This window comes from Schistosoma haematobium, chromosome 5 (assembly GCF_000699445.3).
Source record: "Schistosoma haematobium chromosome 5, whole genome shotgun sequence".
NCBI lineage: Eukaryota > Metazoa > Platyhelminthes > Trematoda > Strigeidida > Schistosomatidae > Schistosoma > Schistosoma haematobium.
The window spans coordinates 2,951,336-2,969,884 of NC_067200.1; the positions used below are offsets into that span (position 1 = coordinate 2,951,336).

Consider the following 18,549-nt stretch of genomic DNA (forward strand, 5'->3'; position numbering starts at 1 on the left):
GACAACGTAAAATAACCAGAAATACAAATAATCCAGTTTATTATCTTCAAAATCCACCAAAACACTAACAAAATACCTGTGACTTAAAATTTCTGTGGAGCTTCTAACTTGAACTATAGGTGAATGCTCAAAATAAATTACAATTTTATCGTTATTCAATGCATGACCATTTTGAGTGTTCAGACATATTTATTAGGTTTGTAAATCTTCATATCAGGTGTGAGACCACATCGTAAGTGATTGAAGTTGTAAATACACATCAATGCATGGCAGTTTAGTGACCGAGAGGTTAAGCATTCACGCGCAAGACCGAAGATCCTAAGATCTGTCCCCAAATATAGAGTCGTAGATGCGCGCTAAATCATAATCATGGTAATAATCGTAGTTAAAGATGAGTCCTGGAGTGAATATCAGCTCTGAGTTGCAGGTGCATCCAGCCAACGAGTCCTAAATAGGACGAAACGTGTGTCCTGGATTCCACTGCTAACCACCATCCATCTCTGCTTGTAATAGTCGAAGCTGGTTAGGAAAACCCAATAGCTTTGATGGCTAAATTGATGAGACGTCAATCATTTTATTGAATAATCCCAAAATAATAAAACCGTTTATAAAGATAACGGTAAATGTGAGTGTGAAAGTTTGACTAAAATGGTCAATGAAGGTGTTATTATGATTCCATGACATTTAACGAATGTTCATAAAGGTTCTAGGTCAAACAAGCAACAGAAAAAATTTTCAAAAGTATTTTGAAAACAAAAGAAGAAATATGGGATAGAAGGATAACAGTTAATTGATCACCATGACAATACAAAAGTGAACTGTAAGTTCTTTTTGTAAACATAAACTGAGGTTCAGACAACGAACAGTAGTACTGGAGTCTACTGAACGTCTAGTTGGATATGAGTGTTTCTGATATTCATATTTAATACCATGATTTTGGTAGACAGATGAAGAGATATGAAGCGGCGATGTTAGGTATGCCTATTCAAGATAGTACTTACTGCAAACACTGATGCAACTCAAAATAGACAATGAATAGTTTGACAAAGAAACAGACATCGGATAAAATAATAAGTGTACAGGCTCACACAAATGAGATGAACAAGTGTGAAATTATAAAGACACAAACATAATAAGTATATATGTACTGAAAGTCACAACTTCCTATGAAACTAATGAAGTTATTAGGAAGGCAAAAATGACTTCATTGTTAATTAGAAGTTGGACAGATATATTCTTTTAGGGAACAGTTGTTTGTCTTGCTGTTTCGTATGTTTACTTGAACCGCTTACTCATAAACTCAAGTGAGGTCATAGAAACAAAGAAAATGAAGAAAAAAATCTAAATATATCTTAAATTTATTACCTGTACATCCATTTGGACCTAGATTATAATATCCTACTTGACATGTTGAACAGTCTAAAGTACCACCAACTCCTGGTTTACAAGAACATTGTCCAGAGACAGGATCACATGATGTTAAATATTCTGGTCTGGTACCAATAGGATCACATTGACATGGTGGACAACCAGCTTCTGTATTACCACGACCAGATATACAACGATCACATCTAACACCTTCATATGTTGATAAACAATTACATTGACCATCTTCAAGTCTACATGATGGAGAGATGCTGCCTTTTGGATGACAATTACAAGCTAAAATAAATTAAAGAAAAACGAACTACTTAAGATTAATCAAATAGGCATTTAGGAAGAATTTTATTGAAATAACCGAAATATAGTAACAACACTTTTGTTGAATAAAAGTCTGTATAAACTAACGTTGTCTAGTTTGTTCTCTATAAACCGTACATCGATCAAAGTTTATGTATATTACGAATGTAACATTCAGTGAATTTAGTATGTACAATAAACAGTACTGGCTACATAGTTGAAAAGAAAACAAATTTCACGCTATTTCGTGGATTGGTTGTGGTTAGAGACTAACACCGTTGGACGTCGGCCAGCTCAGTGGTCTAAAATGTGATCGTTCGCGCGCGAGACTGAGGGCCCTGGGGTTTGAATCCCGCGAGCGAGATTGTGGATGCGCACTGCTGAGGAGTCTCACAATAGAAGAAAACAGCCATTCAGTGCTTACAGGTTTTCAACAGTGGTCGAACATCAATCGGTTCATAATCTCAATCAAAAACGTAATGATCTCCACAAGCCCATATTGACAAATTTCACTTGATTTAAATTTCATACAATATTAGTATTCATTTTTGTGTCAGGAATTTCCAATTCCCAATAAAACTTGGTGTGATTCTTATTTAGTATATATGATACTGTAGTACTACAGATATTATCAAAAATGTACAGGTAATTGTAAACAGATGCCTATGCAAGATTCTTTAGATTTGTTGGCCAGACACCATCAAGGATAACCAATTGTAGTAGAAAATAAACTAGGCTCCAACTGAGGAGGAAATTATGAAAAGACGCTGGAGGTGGGAGGGACGTACGTTGGATCATAAGCTCTAACTAGGAGTTCACAAATCCAAAGGAATATAGGAAGACCAAAGAACACACGGAGCCAGGAATCCGTGCCAGAAATCAAAGGAATGAATAGTATTTTGAAACAACTGCTGGACACTAAAGTATCATGTTATCATTGTTTGTTGTATGTAAAATATATATCGATTTTTCTTATGTCATGAATGTAGTTGACTTAGATTATTATCATAAATTATCAAGAAGGTTAATAATAATAATAATTTTTAATATTAATGAAGGATGCATGGTTAGTTTCCACTTGAACCAATCAATATTTCACCAATTACTGACATGATTGCCTAATTTCTACACTACGTTGCCTTTTAACGTTACCTTCAATGTGATTTGAGAAGAAAGGATGTCATTGAATATTGAAATTGTTCTTGAACCAAATTCATCTACTAAAAACAATATGCTTGAAAGCCAAAACTATTTTTATTATTTAGTCGAAGGATCATGTTACAATTTGTGGCCTGATGACCTATTAATATATAACGTAATGTTACCGCCAATTAGAGAGCAATAATTTATCGACAGGAACACTGACGCGTGAACACGTACGTGCAGACTAGTCTCTATCGGTTCTGCTTCCTGCTTAACCCTGTCTGTTGAGTCCAGAATACCAATCTCAGCCTCTGCGATATGAATCATTTATTCCAAACATAGTGAGTTATTATACCAATCAAATAGACCACATCACACCATATAATGGGGAAAAACATTTGTACAAGATTTAGACAAATGTGGCTTTGAATGTGGGAGATAGTAATTGATAGACTGGGTATAACTCAAAAATGGTAAATCGTATGATAATAGCTCATAGGTTATAATAAAATGAACACGAATATGAATAGTTTAGTTACTTATACGTATAGTATTAGTCCAGAAATAAATAAATAAATAACAGGTCAAATCTACATATTTGATGAATTTGCATTGACAAATATGTCTCTTTTGTTATTGTATGAGGATAAATGTAACACATTAAACTGATTCACATTCATACTAGATCTTTTGTTGATGTTGATGTTGATCAGTGGGAAACTGAACTAAACAATGATCATTCAAAATATGCTCATCAAACTTTTAGATAGTGAAAAATTGAGACTAGTTACTAAATGAGTGAGAGACAGAACGGAACATCTATCATGTATTGGCTACCAATTGGGTTTTATACATACTGTTTTACAACTAATTATCAGAGTTTTCCTATAAAAAACACTGAATATTCACTTTAATCATTTGTAGTTGAAACTATAAAACTGAATTTTACAGATTATTAGGATGTGATCATTGTTAGATCATTGTACAGGTCACTCACTAGTTATATAGCTACTTTTAATTATTCAATAGTCATTAAATTAATTTTGACCTAACCGACAGTATCATGTCAACGACGTTTTTCCTCAAAATCTAATTGATGAAAACAGTTTGAACTTATCTTTATCGAAAAAAGTAAACTCAAAAAAATAATTTGTGGAGATTGTTCAGTTTTATCATTGGCATCACGAAATGACCTTAGTTTTGAAACCATAAAAAAACGGGAAAGTATTTTTGACCGCGCACGAAAAATCTGCTCAAAAGAATGCCTCGAAGAAGAAATTACTACAATCACCAAATGCCTACGTGAAAATGCATATCCGGATAAATTCATCCACAAATATGCTAATACAAACCCTCCGATTAAGCATGATACAGTTGAAAAGAAAACCTGCTTCCTATCCTTACGCTTCAAAGGAGATGAAGTCGTCGGAATTATCAATCACAGAATTAATTCCGCTTTAAAAGTGACCTACCCGGCAGCCAAACTGACTACGTTATGGAAAACATAGTGCTCACTGAAACAAACGAAAATCGACAATTCCTCTCCCCTCAGTTGCTCCAACTGCATTTACCAACTCACATGTACGTGCCGTAGCACATACATTGGAAGAACTGAGAGAAGAGTACAGGTTCGCATTTCTGAGCATATTCCGAAGAACTTGACGCTGCGAGGGACTAAAGCTTTTAACAGTGCAATAGCTCGGCATCTACTTGACACCGGGCATACCGTCGATATTCTGCACGCGTTTAAAATTATCAATAGACAAAGAACTACTACCACTCTCCGCTTTGCTGAAGCCATTGCAATTAAGAAACTGAAACCTGATTTATGCATTCAAAAAGAGACTTTAATAAACTTATCACTACCCTGGTAATCTCTTTTGTTTCCGTTTGTTTTTTGTGTTTTGGTTATTTTATTCATTTACTTATTTTAAGATATTTTATACTCCCCTATTACCTAATTCTTAAACTAAAATTTTATTCACACATTTCCACCGCCTGATCCTCTTAAATTATCTTAACTTCCCAAATCCTACTTAATTATTATTACGTAATCTACCTTATCATTATTTAATTCCATTAATCTCTACAATTATCACACAATTTATGAACTTCACTAAACTTTTATACCACCCAACCTGAATTAACCCCCTTTTTTTACCTCTGACCTGTTTCTAGTTATTCCAGTTATTTACACTCATTTATGTCAATTGTTTCACACTATCTCCATGTATAATAATTCTATCACAATTTTGGTTTGTAAGCAGCTGACGAGAAACCTCGAAATAATATGAATTCATACTGTTCTGCATCAATGTTTGTTCTTGCTCTATTTAAGTATTAAACAGTTGTTGCTTCCCAGTATAGAACTTTTCAGTAGCGCATATTCACGTATTCATATGAGATAGAGCTAAAGATCTTCAGGTATCTCAACAAGCAATTAGTTTTTAGACTACTGTGTTTCAAAATATCTTATGAAGTTCATTTTGTACATACACAAATGATGATCAGTCATATAAATATCAGGTCATGAAAATAAAGAGCGGGTCAAAATCACTGAAATAAATATGGTCAAACATACGTCTACATGGTTGTCCTCTAGTTGGATCTCCATGCGTTCCTTCAGCGCATGCATCACATTGCGGTCCAGCTGTATTAAATCCACAGATACAAGCTCCATTTGTTGAATTGCAACCTATAGCAGCGGGTCCACAATTACATGGACGACATGGCACTCCATTCAGTGGATCACCATAATACATTTCTGCACATACTTCACAATATCGACCTCGAGTACTAAGCATTAAACAGAAGGGTCAAGACATTAATTACATAGTAAGAAAACACTATTAGTCAATTTTTAAGAAATTGAAACGAATAACTTGAAACTATTTCATCAAATAAATGTCTTCTTTCTTAAACTTAAGCTCATTGACATCCTGTTATGGGTCATCACTTACTCTTTCTTCAGATAGGTATAATTTATAGTGGTTAACATTTTTAAACATAATGGAAATGTTATAATGTTTGATAAACATAACAAGCTAATTTAGGCTATTCTTATACACAACTAAATGATCGATTAATTTAACATGAGTAACAGAATATCATACGATTAATCACTAATAATTCTCATCAAAATAACGGAGCATTGTATGTAACTCAAATAGTCTATTTTCAAGTATAGAAATTTTCATCTTAACTGTCAATTAGAATTATATCAAGAAAAAAGGTATGTAATATGATTGATTATGTAAGAATTTTCATATCTCAAAATTAAAGAATTGTCTTTAAGGTATATATATTTCAATAGTTGAGATCATGGGTCAATTGAAGCTAGACCACCATGGAAAATCTGCAAGCACTGGATGGCCGTTTCGTCCTATTGTGGGACTTCCCACCAGTGCGTATCCACGATCCCGCCTAGTGAGACTCGAACCCAGGGCCTGTCAGTTTCGCGCGCGAGCACTTAATCACTAGACCACTGAGCTGGCCGACATTCAAAGGTGTTAATATCTAACTTCAACTAATCCAGTAAATTGAGCGACAAATCCACAATTGTCATCAGTGAGTTACAACAGACAGTCACAATAGACTTGGTTGAACTCCACTGGCCACTGCTTCTAACTAGGACTCCAGGATATACCTCTTGAAGCCAGTCACTAGGTTTACCATGGTGGTCTATCTTCAACTGACTCATGATCTCAACTATTGAGATTATTACACAATACTCATCAAAGTGAAAATGTGATTAGATTTTGACTAGAGAAACAAAACCCTGTTTTTACTTAAAAAAAATAGTTTTTGGCATGATAGAGAGTGGCTGTTAGTCGATAGAAGGGCAAAAATATCTTATTGTAGTATCTGTTACTATATTAAGTTCATATAACTTATTCTAGCTTCTGGACAGGTCAATTTATTCATTCTTCTTGAGTCATATTTTGACAGTGTTAATTATTCGATTATCAACCTTGACTGTTTTTATATGAGCGTATGTGTGTGCACTTCTTATCTTATCCATCACTTATCTGTAACTTCATTCGGTTCGACTATAAACATTGAGTAACGCTTAATTAAATTGAGTTGGCTCATATAAATTCTCTAATTCGTTCCACTTTGCTCTCTACGCTTTTTCTTACTCAATTCTCTCTGTGCTTGCTTTCTGAGTTGCTTGCAGATTTAATCAATTATTAACAATACACTATCCACACGACTGGTATTCTAGCTTTTGAATAATCTCGAGTAAATGCATAATATTACCAGGAGATTTGGTATGCGTAAATGCTCAGTCAGCGAAATATTATTCATTGGAGTCGGATATAGAGGAAATTAGCCTCTACATTATGATAGATGTTGACCCATTTTACTGTGTGATCTAAATCATCTTGTTGAGTAGTTTAGTCTATAGTTGAGCCGATTAACATAATTCATCTGATCGTTTCTCGATTATTAGTTTAGTCAGAAATATAAAGAGTTAAATTTTCTCTTTATTATACATTCTCATGGGCAACAGACTAGATGTTGTCTTGTGATATTCTCACAGCTCAGTTAGAAATAATTCAAGAGTTAATTAGTTACTAATGAATTTGTCAAATCATTATAAAAGTTGTCAAGCACAGATCCTTAATGTGGCCAAAGTTAAAACTTAGTAAGCCATTTGGTTTTAAAAAGTTTATCTGTTTTGAACAATAACTAGTGAATACACAAACGAGTTGACAAAGCTTATTAACGTCTGTACAACTTTATGATTGGCATATAAACGAAGCATAGCAGCATCAAGGTCAAATTGGCGAGTGTTTAGTCGTGTCATTTGTAAGTTCGTTTGTTGATCACACTTTATACATAAAGTAATAGAAAAGGCAGATATGTTTGTTATGGATCGATGTATTACCAGTGTAAATCCGTACTTATTAACGTTGTATCAGTTGACTTGGTTATATAAATACACTGAATAATAGTAAAAATTATTCAATTGGTTATGGCCGATGACACTTAATCAGGTCATGTCCCACAGTTAACTTACTACTAGAATTTCAAATAAATGATTGTATAATATTTCTGAATATTTATGCATAATAATTAAAGTGATTCTGAAGAGAATGAAGAATATAATAATGTTTATCCAACTCAATGACACACAATAAAGCTCTGCATTAATATTTAGTCAACATAAACGAACATAAACTAAATAGGACAGGATACGATTATAGTATCCCTGATCCTACTGGTTATACTTAGAGACAAGAAACATTGAAATTCCTAGATCATGAAGTGAAAACACAAGGATTAATACTTTGAATGTTTACTGAATCTTCAACAACCCTATCTCGTAACAAGTCATCCATAAACACACCATTATTATTACCAAATCCGCTCATTTATAAATTGATTTAACATACACTTGATGATTGATTGAGAAACATTTTACAAATGAAAAGATACATCAGGTAAAATGTATTACAAGGGTCACAAAGTATATATAATTGTCATACTGGATCAAAGTTTACATTTGTTATATTGTTGGGGTGATCCAGAAAACTTCTCGCAAAAGCCAAGGCTCAGGAAACACTAAGAAGCATTTTATCCAGTCAGTGTTCACTAGAAGTTTAGGCAGAAACATCAAGAAAATGAAAAGTCACATGTAGAGTTTTTGATTGGCTGATCACTACACTGCTACTGTGTTGAGTAGCATTTCAGAATTTTCGGGAAACCCAAGGACATCTAAAATACTATAAAAACCCTATATTTTCTGTACTGGAACGAACGTTTGGAGTAAAGTGCTTCTTACGTATTTTGCGCCTTTTCTCTCGTGATCAGGTCGCTGATGTAGTTCTAGCTTGGGGGATTACGAGAATAGCTTAGGAACTGAATATAACGTTCAATTAACAAGACTTATCATATACTGAACAAAATTCTCATTTAATTGATTTAAAAATATTTTCATAAAACAATTGTACACTGAACAATATCAAACCAATTGCATACTGACTAAAACGTTCCACTAAGATTAAAACAAATGTTACAAATTGTTATACCAAATCAAAGAAAACATGAGAATCGTCCTCTTATTCTAACTTATCAGAGAATGTATTTCAGTTCAAGTTATCAAAATCCAATTTAGGACAACAACAACAACAACAAAAAATGAACAGAATGACAAAGTAGAGGGAAAAAGAAGAAGAGGGAGAAGGAGGGAAAAAATGAATGAATTTGTTTGTTCCATTGAAACTCATATCTTATAAGGTATTTCTGAATGCAATAATAAAGTCGAAATCTGCCTACATTCGTTAGATCAATAGTTAAGGATTTCATGGATTAAAGTTGTTATTTGAATAGCTCGAAACCCCTGAACTGTTTCCTATTTAATAATTGATGTACACATTTACCATTAAGCAAAGAGTACTGAGAATGGCATGTAAAATCTTGAGAAGTGTTATAGTTCCTATAGGGTTATCTATGAAAACACTAAATTAAGTAGCTACCATTGTTATTAGCATTGAAAACTTTGGTTTACTATTGGTTGCTAATAATATTATTATTATTATCTATTTCGGTATTGTTCAAAAACTTGACTGTTGAGAGAATACCTAGACAGGTAGTTACATCGAAGACTAAGCATATTCTTTTAACAAGACGTAAGATTTCCTGAAATGTTTAATTTCAGTGGACCAAATATATAAATTAACTCACTTTTCTGTACAATCCAAACAAACATAAGGTTTTTCCTCTTTAAATACTTCTTCTTCATGTGCCAAACAAATTGTAGTCATTTGATAATCTAAATGAGGACATTCACATGATTTACATGCTGTTGGGTCACCGGTTCGTGGATCCCCATAAAATCCCGGTGCGCATACATCACATTTATCTCCTGCAGTATTATGAGTACAATCCTAAAATATAAAAAAATTATTGATTCTATAGATTGATGACATCTCCTAATTCCTCTTTACATTTTATTCGTATCAAACAATAGATTTATTGGTTACGTGTATAGAATATTATTCTGTGAGTAAATTGTTTTAGAAGTACAAATTACGCGAATACAACTTGTTAAAATTCTATTAGTTTATCTAGTTAGCTATGATTAATAATGACAATTTATAATCTAGACTAAATTTAGCTAACCAATCATTAATATCCGTATGGCATTTGTCGGTTGGTTTCATCCGGTCACGAGGATCCTGCTCAGTGTATATACATATCTCTACTTGAGATTTAATTACGAACTACAAGATCCCTCAGTTAAATCATTACTTTCAAAACACTAAGTCATAACATATTGTTAAACTCTGTCAAATTTGTATTGTAGTCAATGAATCAGTTTGAATTACTGTATTTTCCTAACATTTACGGGCTGAGATGTGTAAAGAATTTCAACTCATTTATAAGTTGAAATCAATGTTGAGCAATTGTACCATAATCAATGACGATCTGATTAAGTTTATTAATTCATTAACCCAAAATTAAAAACTATTTAACTTCAAAACAGTGGTGTCATTTGTGTTTTAAATAACCTCGCATTTATATCACACAAAAAATTACTACTTTATCAATTCACTTGGTGTTGTTTACTTGTATCTTCCCATTGTTATTTAAGACAGCAATTGATCAGTCTCTTGTTGGCATATGTGAATCCTGTGCGGACTGCCTCGACATTGCTTAAAGCCACAAGCTTTATAGTAGTGGAATCCAGGACGCGCGTTCAGTCCCATTCGGGACTCACCAGCTGGATGTACCTGCATCTCATAGTTGATGTTCACTCCGGGATTCGAACCCAGTACCGTACGCTTCAAACACCATCGCATTATCCACTTAACGACTCTCTTATTTCATAAAATATTGGTTGTCACTTTGAATCTTTGAAATCATGACGATGTACTTTATTATGCTCAGTGGTATCATAATTATTAATGGATCAATTGTATTGCTAATAGCAACGGTCTGAATTAACTTATTATTGATATTTGTAACTAAATTTTGATTAGTCTGTGTTGGTATATATATATATCCTGTACGGATTGTCTCGATATAGTCAGTTATTATACGAGTTTTCATTTAGAACTAATGGATTACTGCTGACAGTGTAATCCATGACGTACATTTCGTCCTATATATGACTTGTAAGCTAGGTGTACCTTTATTTCAGTGTCGATATTTATATTGGGACATGGATCCAGTTCCTTACCATTTAAATTCTAACATTTTATTCACTAAGTCAGTGAGCCGTATATTGTTGAAGAGACTACCACAGAAAGTATGTGCATAAACAAAGGCTGATTTAAATTCAGCCTAAAAGGTTAACAAATGGATAGTTTAACTACGTTACGGTAATTATATAGGCATCATACAAGTTGAGTTGATCACTATATGCATTTAGTAGCTCAGTGAATAAATCAACTGTGTCTTGATATCATTTTGAATTCCTCCATAGTGTCGTATGAGTATGATAGGTGAAAAAGAAACCTTAATTCAAGATTTGAAGTCGACGCTTATCAGTGGGTACAACAATGGAGCAGGGTGCTTACATACATAGTATACAATTCCCTTTGAACCTAACACACAACAATAACATTATACACTGTCCCATAATCCTTGACAGATCAGGTAACCTGAAAGCAACGAGAACATCGAAGCATACGTTAGACTGTTGTCGAGCTGATACAAATGACACTTATCAATAACGTATGTCTACAATTTTAAAAGAAATAATGATTCTAAAGGGTTATTTCACTGATAGAAATGATAGAAGTCAAAACAAAATTAGTGTTTGCCTAATGATCCATTTGATTTCCTGACAATTAATTTACAAAGAAATATCATCAATGAATAGATGGATAATCTCTTGAAGATTTCTCATATTTCACTTAACACGATAAATTTTTTCTCTTGATAAAACTTACAATGCATACTCCAGTTTTCTCATCACAAATATCTGAATGTCCATGACATTCACATAGTACACAAACAGGTAATTGTGTCATCATAGTTGAACGCCATAATGATAAAGCTGTTGATGAAGTAAAAGAACTTTGATTAGTCTGTATCGTTGATTGTTTTTGATAATCACGATAATAACCAATTGCACATGATTCACAAGATGATCCTGAATATCCATTTGGACAAATACATTCTTCAATATTTGGTATTCCACCAGTTTCATAACGTAATGCACGACCAAGTGTAACAGACATTAATCTGTAATAAATGAATGAAATTAAAAATAAATACATTGAAATATTCAATAGAGATTGCATTTCATATGATGTATTATTCAAAGTAAATATAAACATTTTAGGGATATGTGTACATATAAGATGGATTCCTTAAAGATCGGTCGTGCACAGACCAGATTGCGACACTACGGATCATCGTCGAACAATCAATTGAGTGGAACTCGTCACTGTACATCAACTTCATTATGAAAAGGCATTTGACAGTGTAGATAGGAGGACATTATGGAAACTTCTTCGACACTCCTGAGTTCCTGAGAAGATTGTCAATATTATCCGGAACTCATATGACGGACTACAGTGCAAAGTAGTGCATGGAGGACAGCTGACAGATGCATTCCAAGTAAGGACCGGAGTCAGACAAGGCTGTTTACTCTCTCCCTTCCTCTTTCTTCTGGTGGTCGACTGGATTATGAAGACCTCAACATCTGAGGGAAAACATGGAATACAATGGACAGCTCAGAATCAATTAGACGATTTGGACTTCGCAGATGACTTGACCCTCGTATCTTATACACATGAACAAATGCAGATAAAGACAGCCAGTGCAGTAGCAGTCTCTGCATCAGTAGGCCTCAGCGTACACAAGGGGAAAACCAAGGTTCTCAAATTTAACACAGAGAACAGCAATCCAATCACTATTGATGGTGAAACTCTAGAAGATGTAGAATCCTTCACATACCTGGGAAGCATAATCGATGAACAAGGAGGTTCAGATGCAGACGTAAAGGCAAGCATTGGCGAAGCAAGGACAGCATTCCTACAATTGAAGAACATATGGAACTCAAAACAGCTTTGAACCAATATCAAAGTGAGAATCTTCAATACGAGTGTCAAGGTAGTTCTACTGTACGGAGCTGAAACTTGGAGAACTACAACAACCATCATCAAACATGTACAAGTATTCATGAATAGTTGTCTATGCAAGATAATCAACATCCATTGGCCGGATACCATCAGCAACATCCTTCTGTGGGAGAGAACAAACCAGCTTCCATAAAGAGGAAATTAGGAAAAGACGATGGAGATGGATAGGACATACATTATGGAAATCACCAAACGGCATCACGAGACAAACTCTAACTTGGAATCTTGAAGGGAAGCGGAAAAGAAGATGGCCAAAGAACACAACACGTCGGGAAATAGATGCAAACAATGAAAAAGACGAATAACAACTGGAAAGAGCTGGAAAGGATTGCCCAGGACAGGGTTGGATGGAGAATGCTGGTGAACGGCCTATGTTCCTTCACGAGGAATAACAGGCGTAAGTAAGTAAGTACATATAAGATGAAATGATACATTTTAGTAGTTGTCAAATGTATAAACAGCTAATACAGAATTTAACTCTATTGATTGTGAATAAAGAAAAGCAACAAAGTCGAATGAGAATTGTATACTTGCTTAAAGATGAGGATAAGAAAGAACATGATTGTTTAGTTAGCTAGAGAGAAGAGTATATGACCAGTACATCTAAGTGGTAGGTTACTGAAATCCAGAAAATAAGGTTAACTTAACTATGATATACATAAATTTATATTCTGTACTTCATTCATTTGTCATTCAGTATGGAATCAGATTGTGAGCACAAAAATGTTGGGAACTTTTACAGTACTCACTAGTTTTCACAATGACTCCAAACGAAATCAATTTGTAACAAAATCAAACTTTAGATTTTAGTAAAGGATTAATTGATAACTTCAATGAAATCAAATATTGATACTTACTCAGTTGTTGTTTGATCAGTAATATATTTAGCTTTAATCAATAATCTGTCTATACTGGATAACACAGTCATTATATCAGCTATTGTTGCTGGTCGACCAACTCGTTCCAATGTTGATTCATCAAATCTTAATTGATCACCCTGTAACCAACTTATAGGGAAACGATCTAATGGTATAGAGGTTGGCGGTTCAACAATTACACGAAATGATGATTCACTTAATGGAATATTTAAAATCATATGACTTTCACGATAGGATGGTGATAGCATATGAACTAGTCGATAACCATTACCCTGTTTATTTTAGAGGATAGGAGAAAAAAAAAAGAGACAAACAACATTAGAAGATGAAACAATCAAAGTTTGATTTGAGTAAATCAACGTCTATATGTGCTATAATAACTACTCACTATTTGAAATGTAAATTTTAAATAAATTTGCAATGGTTTGGATGATCTCATTGTTGATATTTTGACTAAATTTTTGTCTGTTCTAGTTGGGAATATGCAGAGCGTGGTGATTGTCTTGATATGTCCACTAAGTCATTAGTCTCAAACTTCAATTAAAATATGAACAACGATATAATTAAATCATTACAAATTCAATTAAATTTATACCTGTTGTACACGTGAGTCACTAAATGAACTCAATGGCATTGGCTTTTGAAGCGAAATGTACTGGATTAGAGTATTTTAGTTAGTATCAATTCTAGGATGTAGTTACATTCATCTGATGAGCCCCAAATAGGACGTAACGCGCGTCTTTGATTTCACTGCTACCTGCATCCCGCTTTAATATTAATCATTCGTTAAAGAAATGATTCACGTAATTATTTTCGGTATTAGATAACACATTAGTTACATAGTTTACATCGATAAACTGACCTTGGTTACGCAGTCAATGAGAAGTAGGAAGTACTTGACTTTTGTTTAGTTCCAATATGAGACTCTACAGTAGTGTGCGTCTACGACTGGACCAGGAACTGAACGGAGAATCTTCACGTTTGATACTAGAGTTTAATTTTTAAACTACTGATCCGGTATCTAATTGTTTACACTCTTAGCTTAAAACTATCTATGATATTATGGAACCATCATTTACTTACATACTGGCTTTTTAATCAGAAGAAAGTGGACAACCGGTATCATAAAGTAAATTTGCTGTCTCTCATTATTCGCCTCTTTTCAAAATAACACGTCATTCCTGAACTAACCCATTCTACAAACGACAGTTTTAAGACAGAATTCTCTTAATCTTTAGCAGGACTATTATTAACCATCAACTGATTCATTACTGGATTAAACTATGCAAACGACTGAGAAACAGAATAGTCACTTTATTTAACATCCTAGATCCTAACAACGACTTGATTCTATCAATGAATCCAAAATTGTCGGTCGTTTGTTAGTCGAAAATGGTTGACAGAAGTCTACGGATCTGGGTTTTACGCGAGAAATAGCTCAGTAGCAACAATTTCAACTGTGGTATTAAATGATACGTCGCTCGGGTAACACTATGTATTGAAAATGATAGGAGTTTTATAATACTTCAGTAGAAGATATATATGATCTCTGTATACTAATAAAGATCTAAGTATCTATCAGTAATTCAGGAGTGAACAGACCCACTGAGTCGATAAGATCATTAGGAGACGGATTAAATTAAACAACATGAATCAATAATTCATACTAGTGCTTCTTCCCTAGCACGTTACGCGTCACTGAGTCAATCAATCCATAATCTAACAATCAAAATCTTAATCTAGCAGTTTCCAGTTCTGGAATGCAATACGCAGATATTATATTGGAAGAGTAGGTTTCCCCCAGTAATGAATTTTATGAAAATATCTCTATGTACAGTTTTTAATTATTACTAGTACTTAGTTGAGTGATTGAAATCTTCACTTAAACCAATTAAGTGAATTCATGGTTTCTGGTATGTAATTTATGAAATGACCAATAAGATTGAAAAGAAACAGATAATTAACAGTTAAATTTAATAATTGAATTAGTGAGTCAATTGAAGCTAGATCACCATGGAAAACCTGGAAACACTGGAAGGACGTTTTGTTCTAGCGTGATACTCCTCATCAGTGCGCATCCACGACCCTGCCCCGCGAGACTCGAACACAGGACCTCTAGGCCACTGAGCCGGCATCCAATGGTGTTAAGGTCTAGCCTCAACCAATCCATGAAATTGCGCCACCGTCCACCATTGCCTTAAATGAGTTGGTATTTCATAACAGAGGAGTCCCATACTAGGATGAAATGGCCGTCCAGTGCTTCCAGGTTCTCCATTATGGTCTAGCTTTGATTGACTCATGAATTGAATTACTAAATTACTGCAATCTCCACAAAACCCCTCTCTGATCATAACAGTTATGTATTGGTGAAATTATTAATAAACAGATATTACCTCAATTACTATGTCTGGTTCATGTAGCCACATATAATTTAAGTGATCAGTCATAGCCATTGATAAAGAAAATTGTCTACTGCCTGATATGTCCGTGTTTATTGTCGGTGTACGATATGTTAACATAGTAGGTGAATTAAAACGTAAAATAATATTCAATGTATCACGATAAGCTGTTATTTGATTGCCTAAATATGCTTCTGGTGCAGACCAATAATAACCGCGTGTAACTGGTGTTGAAGTAACTGATGAAAGCCAACCTTCAACTGCACGTGTTTGAGCAAATAAAACTTTATCATATTGTACAGATGTTTCTATCATTGGTATTGTGTAACTTGTATCTGGTGTAGATAAGCTTGGTACAATAATTTTCCAATTCGCTAAAGTGTTGACCTATGAAACAATGAAAAAAAAGATCTTGGAAATAATTATGTGAATTAAAAGATTAATAATAAGAATGTAGTATTTGGCAACTTGAAGGATATAAGTGATTTTATTCTATTATGCTACACTTTTAAAATAGAATTGGTAGATAGTTTAATGAAGAAAAAAAACTATTAATTTACATTCTATTCAGAAGTAGAGATCAAGAATTATCCACTAGTCAGTAATGAATTCATATTTCACATTGCAATTAGTATGAAGTTGGCTAGTTTACTGAACAGTAGGTTTTCTAAATTAAGATAGACGAATTAATTCATAAAACTTAACTAATTAGTTAGTTTAGATCACGAAGACAAATTTATTAACTGAGAGAATAATAAACTATTTTAATAGTTGAGATCATGAGTCAATTGAAGATAGATCACCATGGAAAACTTGGAAGCACTAGATGGTTGTCTCGTTCTATTGTGAGACTCCTCAACAGTGCGCATCCACGATCCCACTTGCGGGATTCGGACCCAGGGCCTTCAGTCTCGCGCGCGAACGATTAACTTCTAGAACATGGAGCCGACATCCAACGGTGTTAACGTCCAACCTCAACTAATGAGATAATGGACTAGGAATAACTGTAATAAGAAAAACGTGGAACTAGTTTGTAATCCCTCTACTTTCTCATAATTCAATCAAATCAAGCGTTGGATAATAATACATTAGGCTTCTTAAATTCAACACTTAGAAGAATGAATATTACCGTATTCATCATGTTAATTGGTGACTTACAAGAAAAACATTTTTGTTTTAAGTGATCTTAAGGTAGTTTTACATGAACTCCTATGCGTTCCTCTGAAAATCAGCCAACTTAACACTTATTATATTAAGAAATATGGCATTAATTAGTCCACTGAGTTAGGGAAGTTTAATGCACGTATGATTTCAGTATGATCAAACGATAGTGATCCGAATGAAATATATATCCTACTTATCTTTGTATTCATTATGTTGATAAATAACTTTGATACAACAAAAATAAACTTCAAACGGTAACTGTATTTAGGAAATATGTTTCAGACATAATAATATTGAACAGCATACAAGCGATATAAAATGCAACGAATGTATAAAGCATTGGAGTTTGGTAATCCGTAGACTTAGAAGATAACAAGGTGGTTAAGTTTACACAAGTCAGTTAAGATATGCTGGAATTTGTCAGACACATACTGTTATACACACATGTATTAAAAATAACCACGATTACAAATAAGAAACTAACAGGGTTAAACAAATGTAAGATATAATAACTGGAATGATCAGAACAACTTGTCCTACGCTTTTTTCAACCTTGTTCAAGAGAATAGATGTACAAAAATGACTGAAAAGAGTAAAATTATTAATCTTTCCAAAAATCAGAACAAATTTCGTTTTAGTCACTAATTCATGCCTATCGTTAAAGTGTGTAAATATTGATTATTAAATAACTGGACTATATGATATCAGCTCTGATTACCGACAATATTGAGGCGTCAGAACAAAGAAAGCGTTGATAACAACAGGCTTTAATTGGTGTAAAATTCGTTCAGTATGAAGCGCATAAAGTTTTTAAACAACGAGTATTATACCCATATGAAGGTTTATACTTCATTAATTATATGAACAAGGCTATAGTATTTCTGTTTTGTAGAGGTAAGTCTGATTGATAGCTAGCGGGTAAATCACTAGCAATAAACTCAAAAGTTATTGAGAAGAAGAAAGGAATTTAAAAATAATATTCGACAAATATGATGAATGATAACATGTAATGCGTACATTACCCTTGATTCTGTTAATGTAAGTAGCAAAATCTCATTTTATGCAAGTATTGAGTCATAATAATCACAGATTTCGCTTGAAATGTCTAAATATATTTCACACTACTACCTATTTATAAGTAGTATTTCATAAAATGGAAAAGGAAAACAAGGAGAAAAAGTAATA

The 18,549-nt window shown here is 33.7% G+C and overlaps 1 protein-coding gene across 1 annotated transcript in view; it reads right to left on the minus strand.

Moving 5' to 3' along the window:
• Positions 1-18,549, minus strand: part of LAMA1_4 (Laminin subunit alpha-1) — an 86,764-nt gene that overhangs the window by 39,514 nt on the left and 28,701 nt on the right. The window contains exons 14-19 of the mRNA XM_051217297.1: positions 16,195-16,587; positions 13,781-14,073; positions 11,727-12,021; positions 9,514-9,716; positions 5,405-5,619; positions 1,366-1,662 (exon numbers count right to left, since the gene is read on the minus strand). Coding sequence (XP_051064680.1) covers positions 1,366-1,662; positions 5,405-5,619; positions 9,514-9,716; positions 11,727-12,021; positions 13,781-14,073; positions 16,195-16,587 — 1,696 coding nt within the window. The remainder of the gene's footprint in view (positions 1-1,365; positions 1,663-5,404; positions 5,620-9,513; positions 9,717-11,726; positions 12,022-13,780; positions 14,074-16,194; positions 16,588-18,549) is intronic.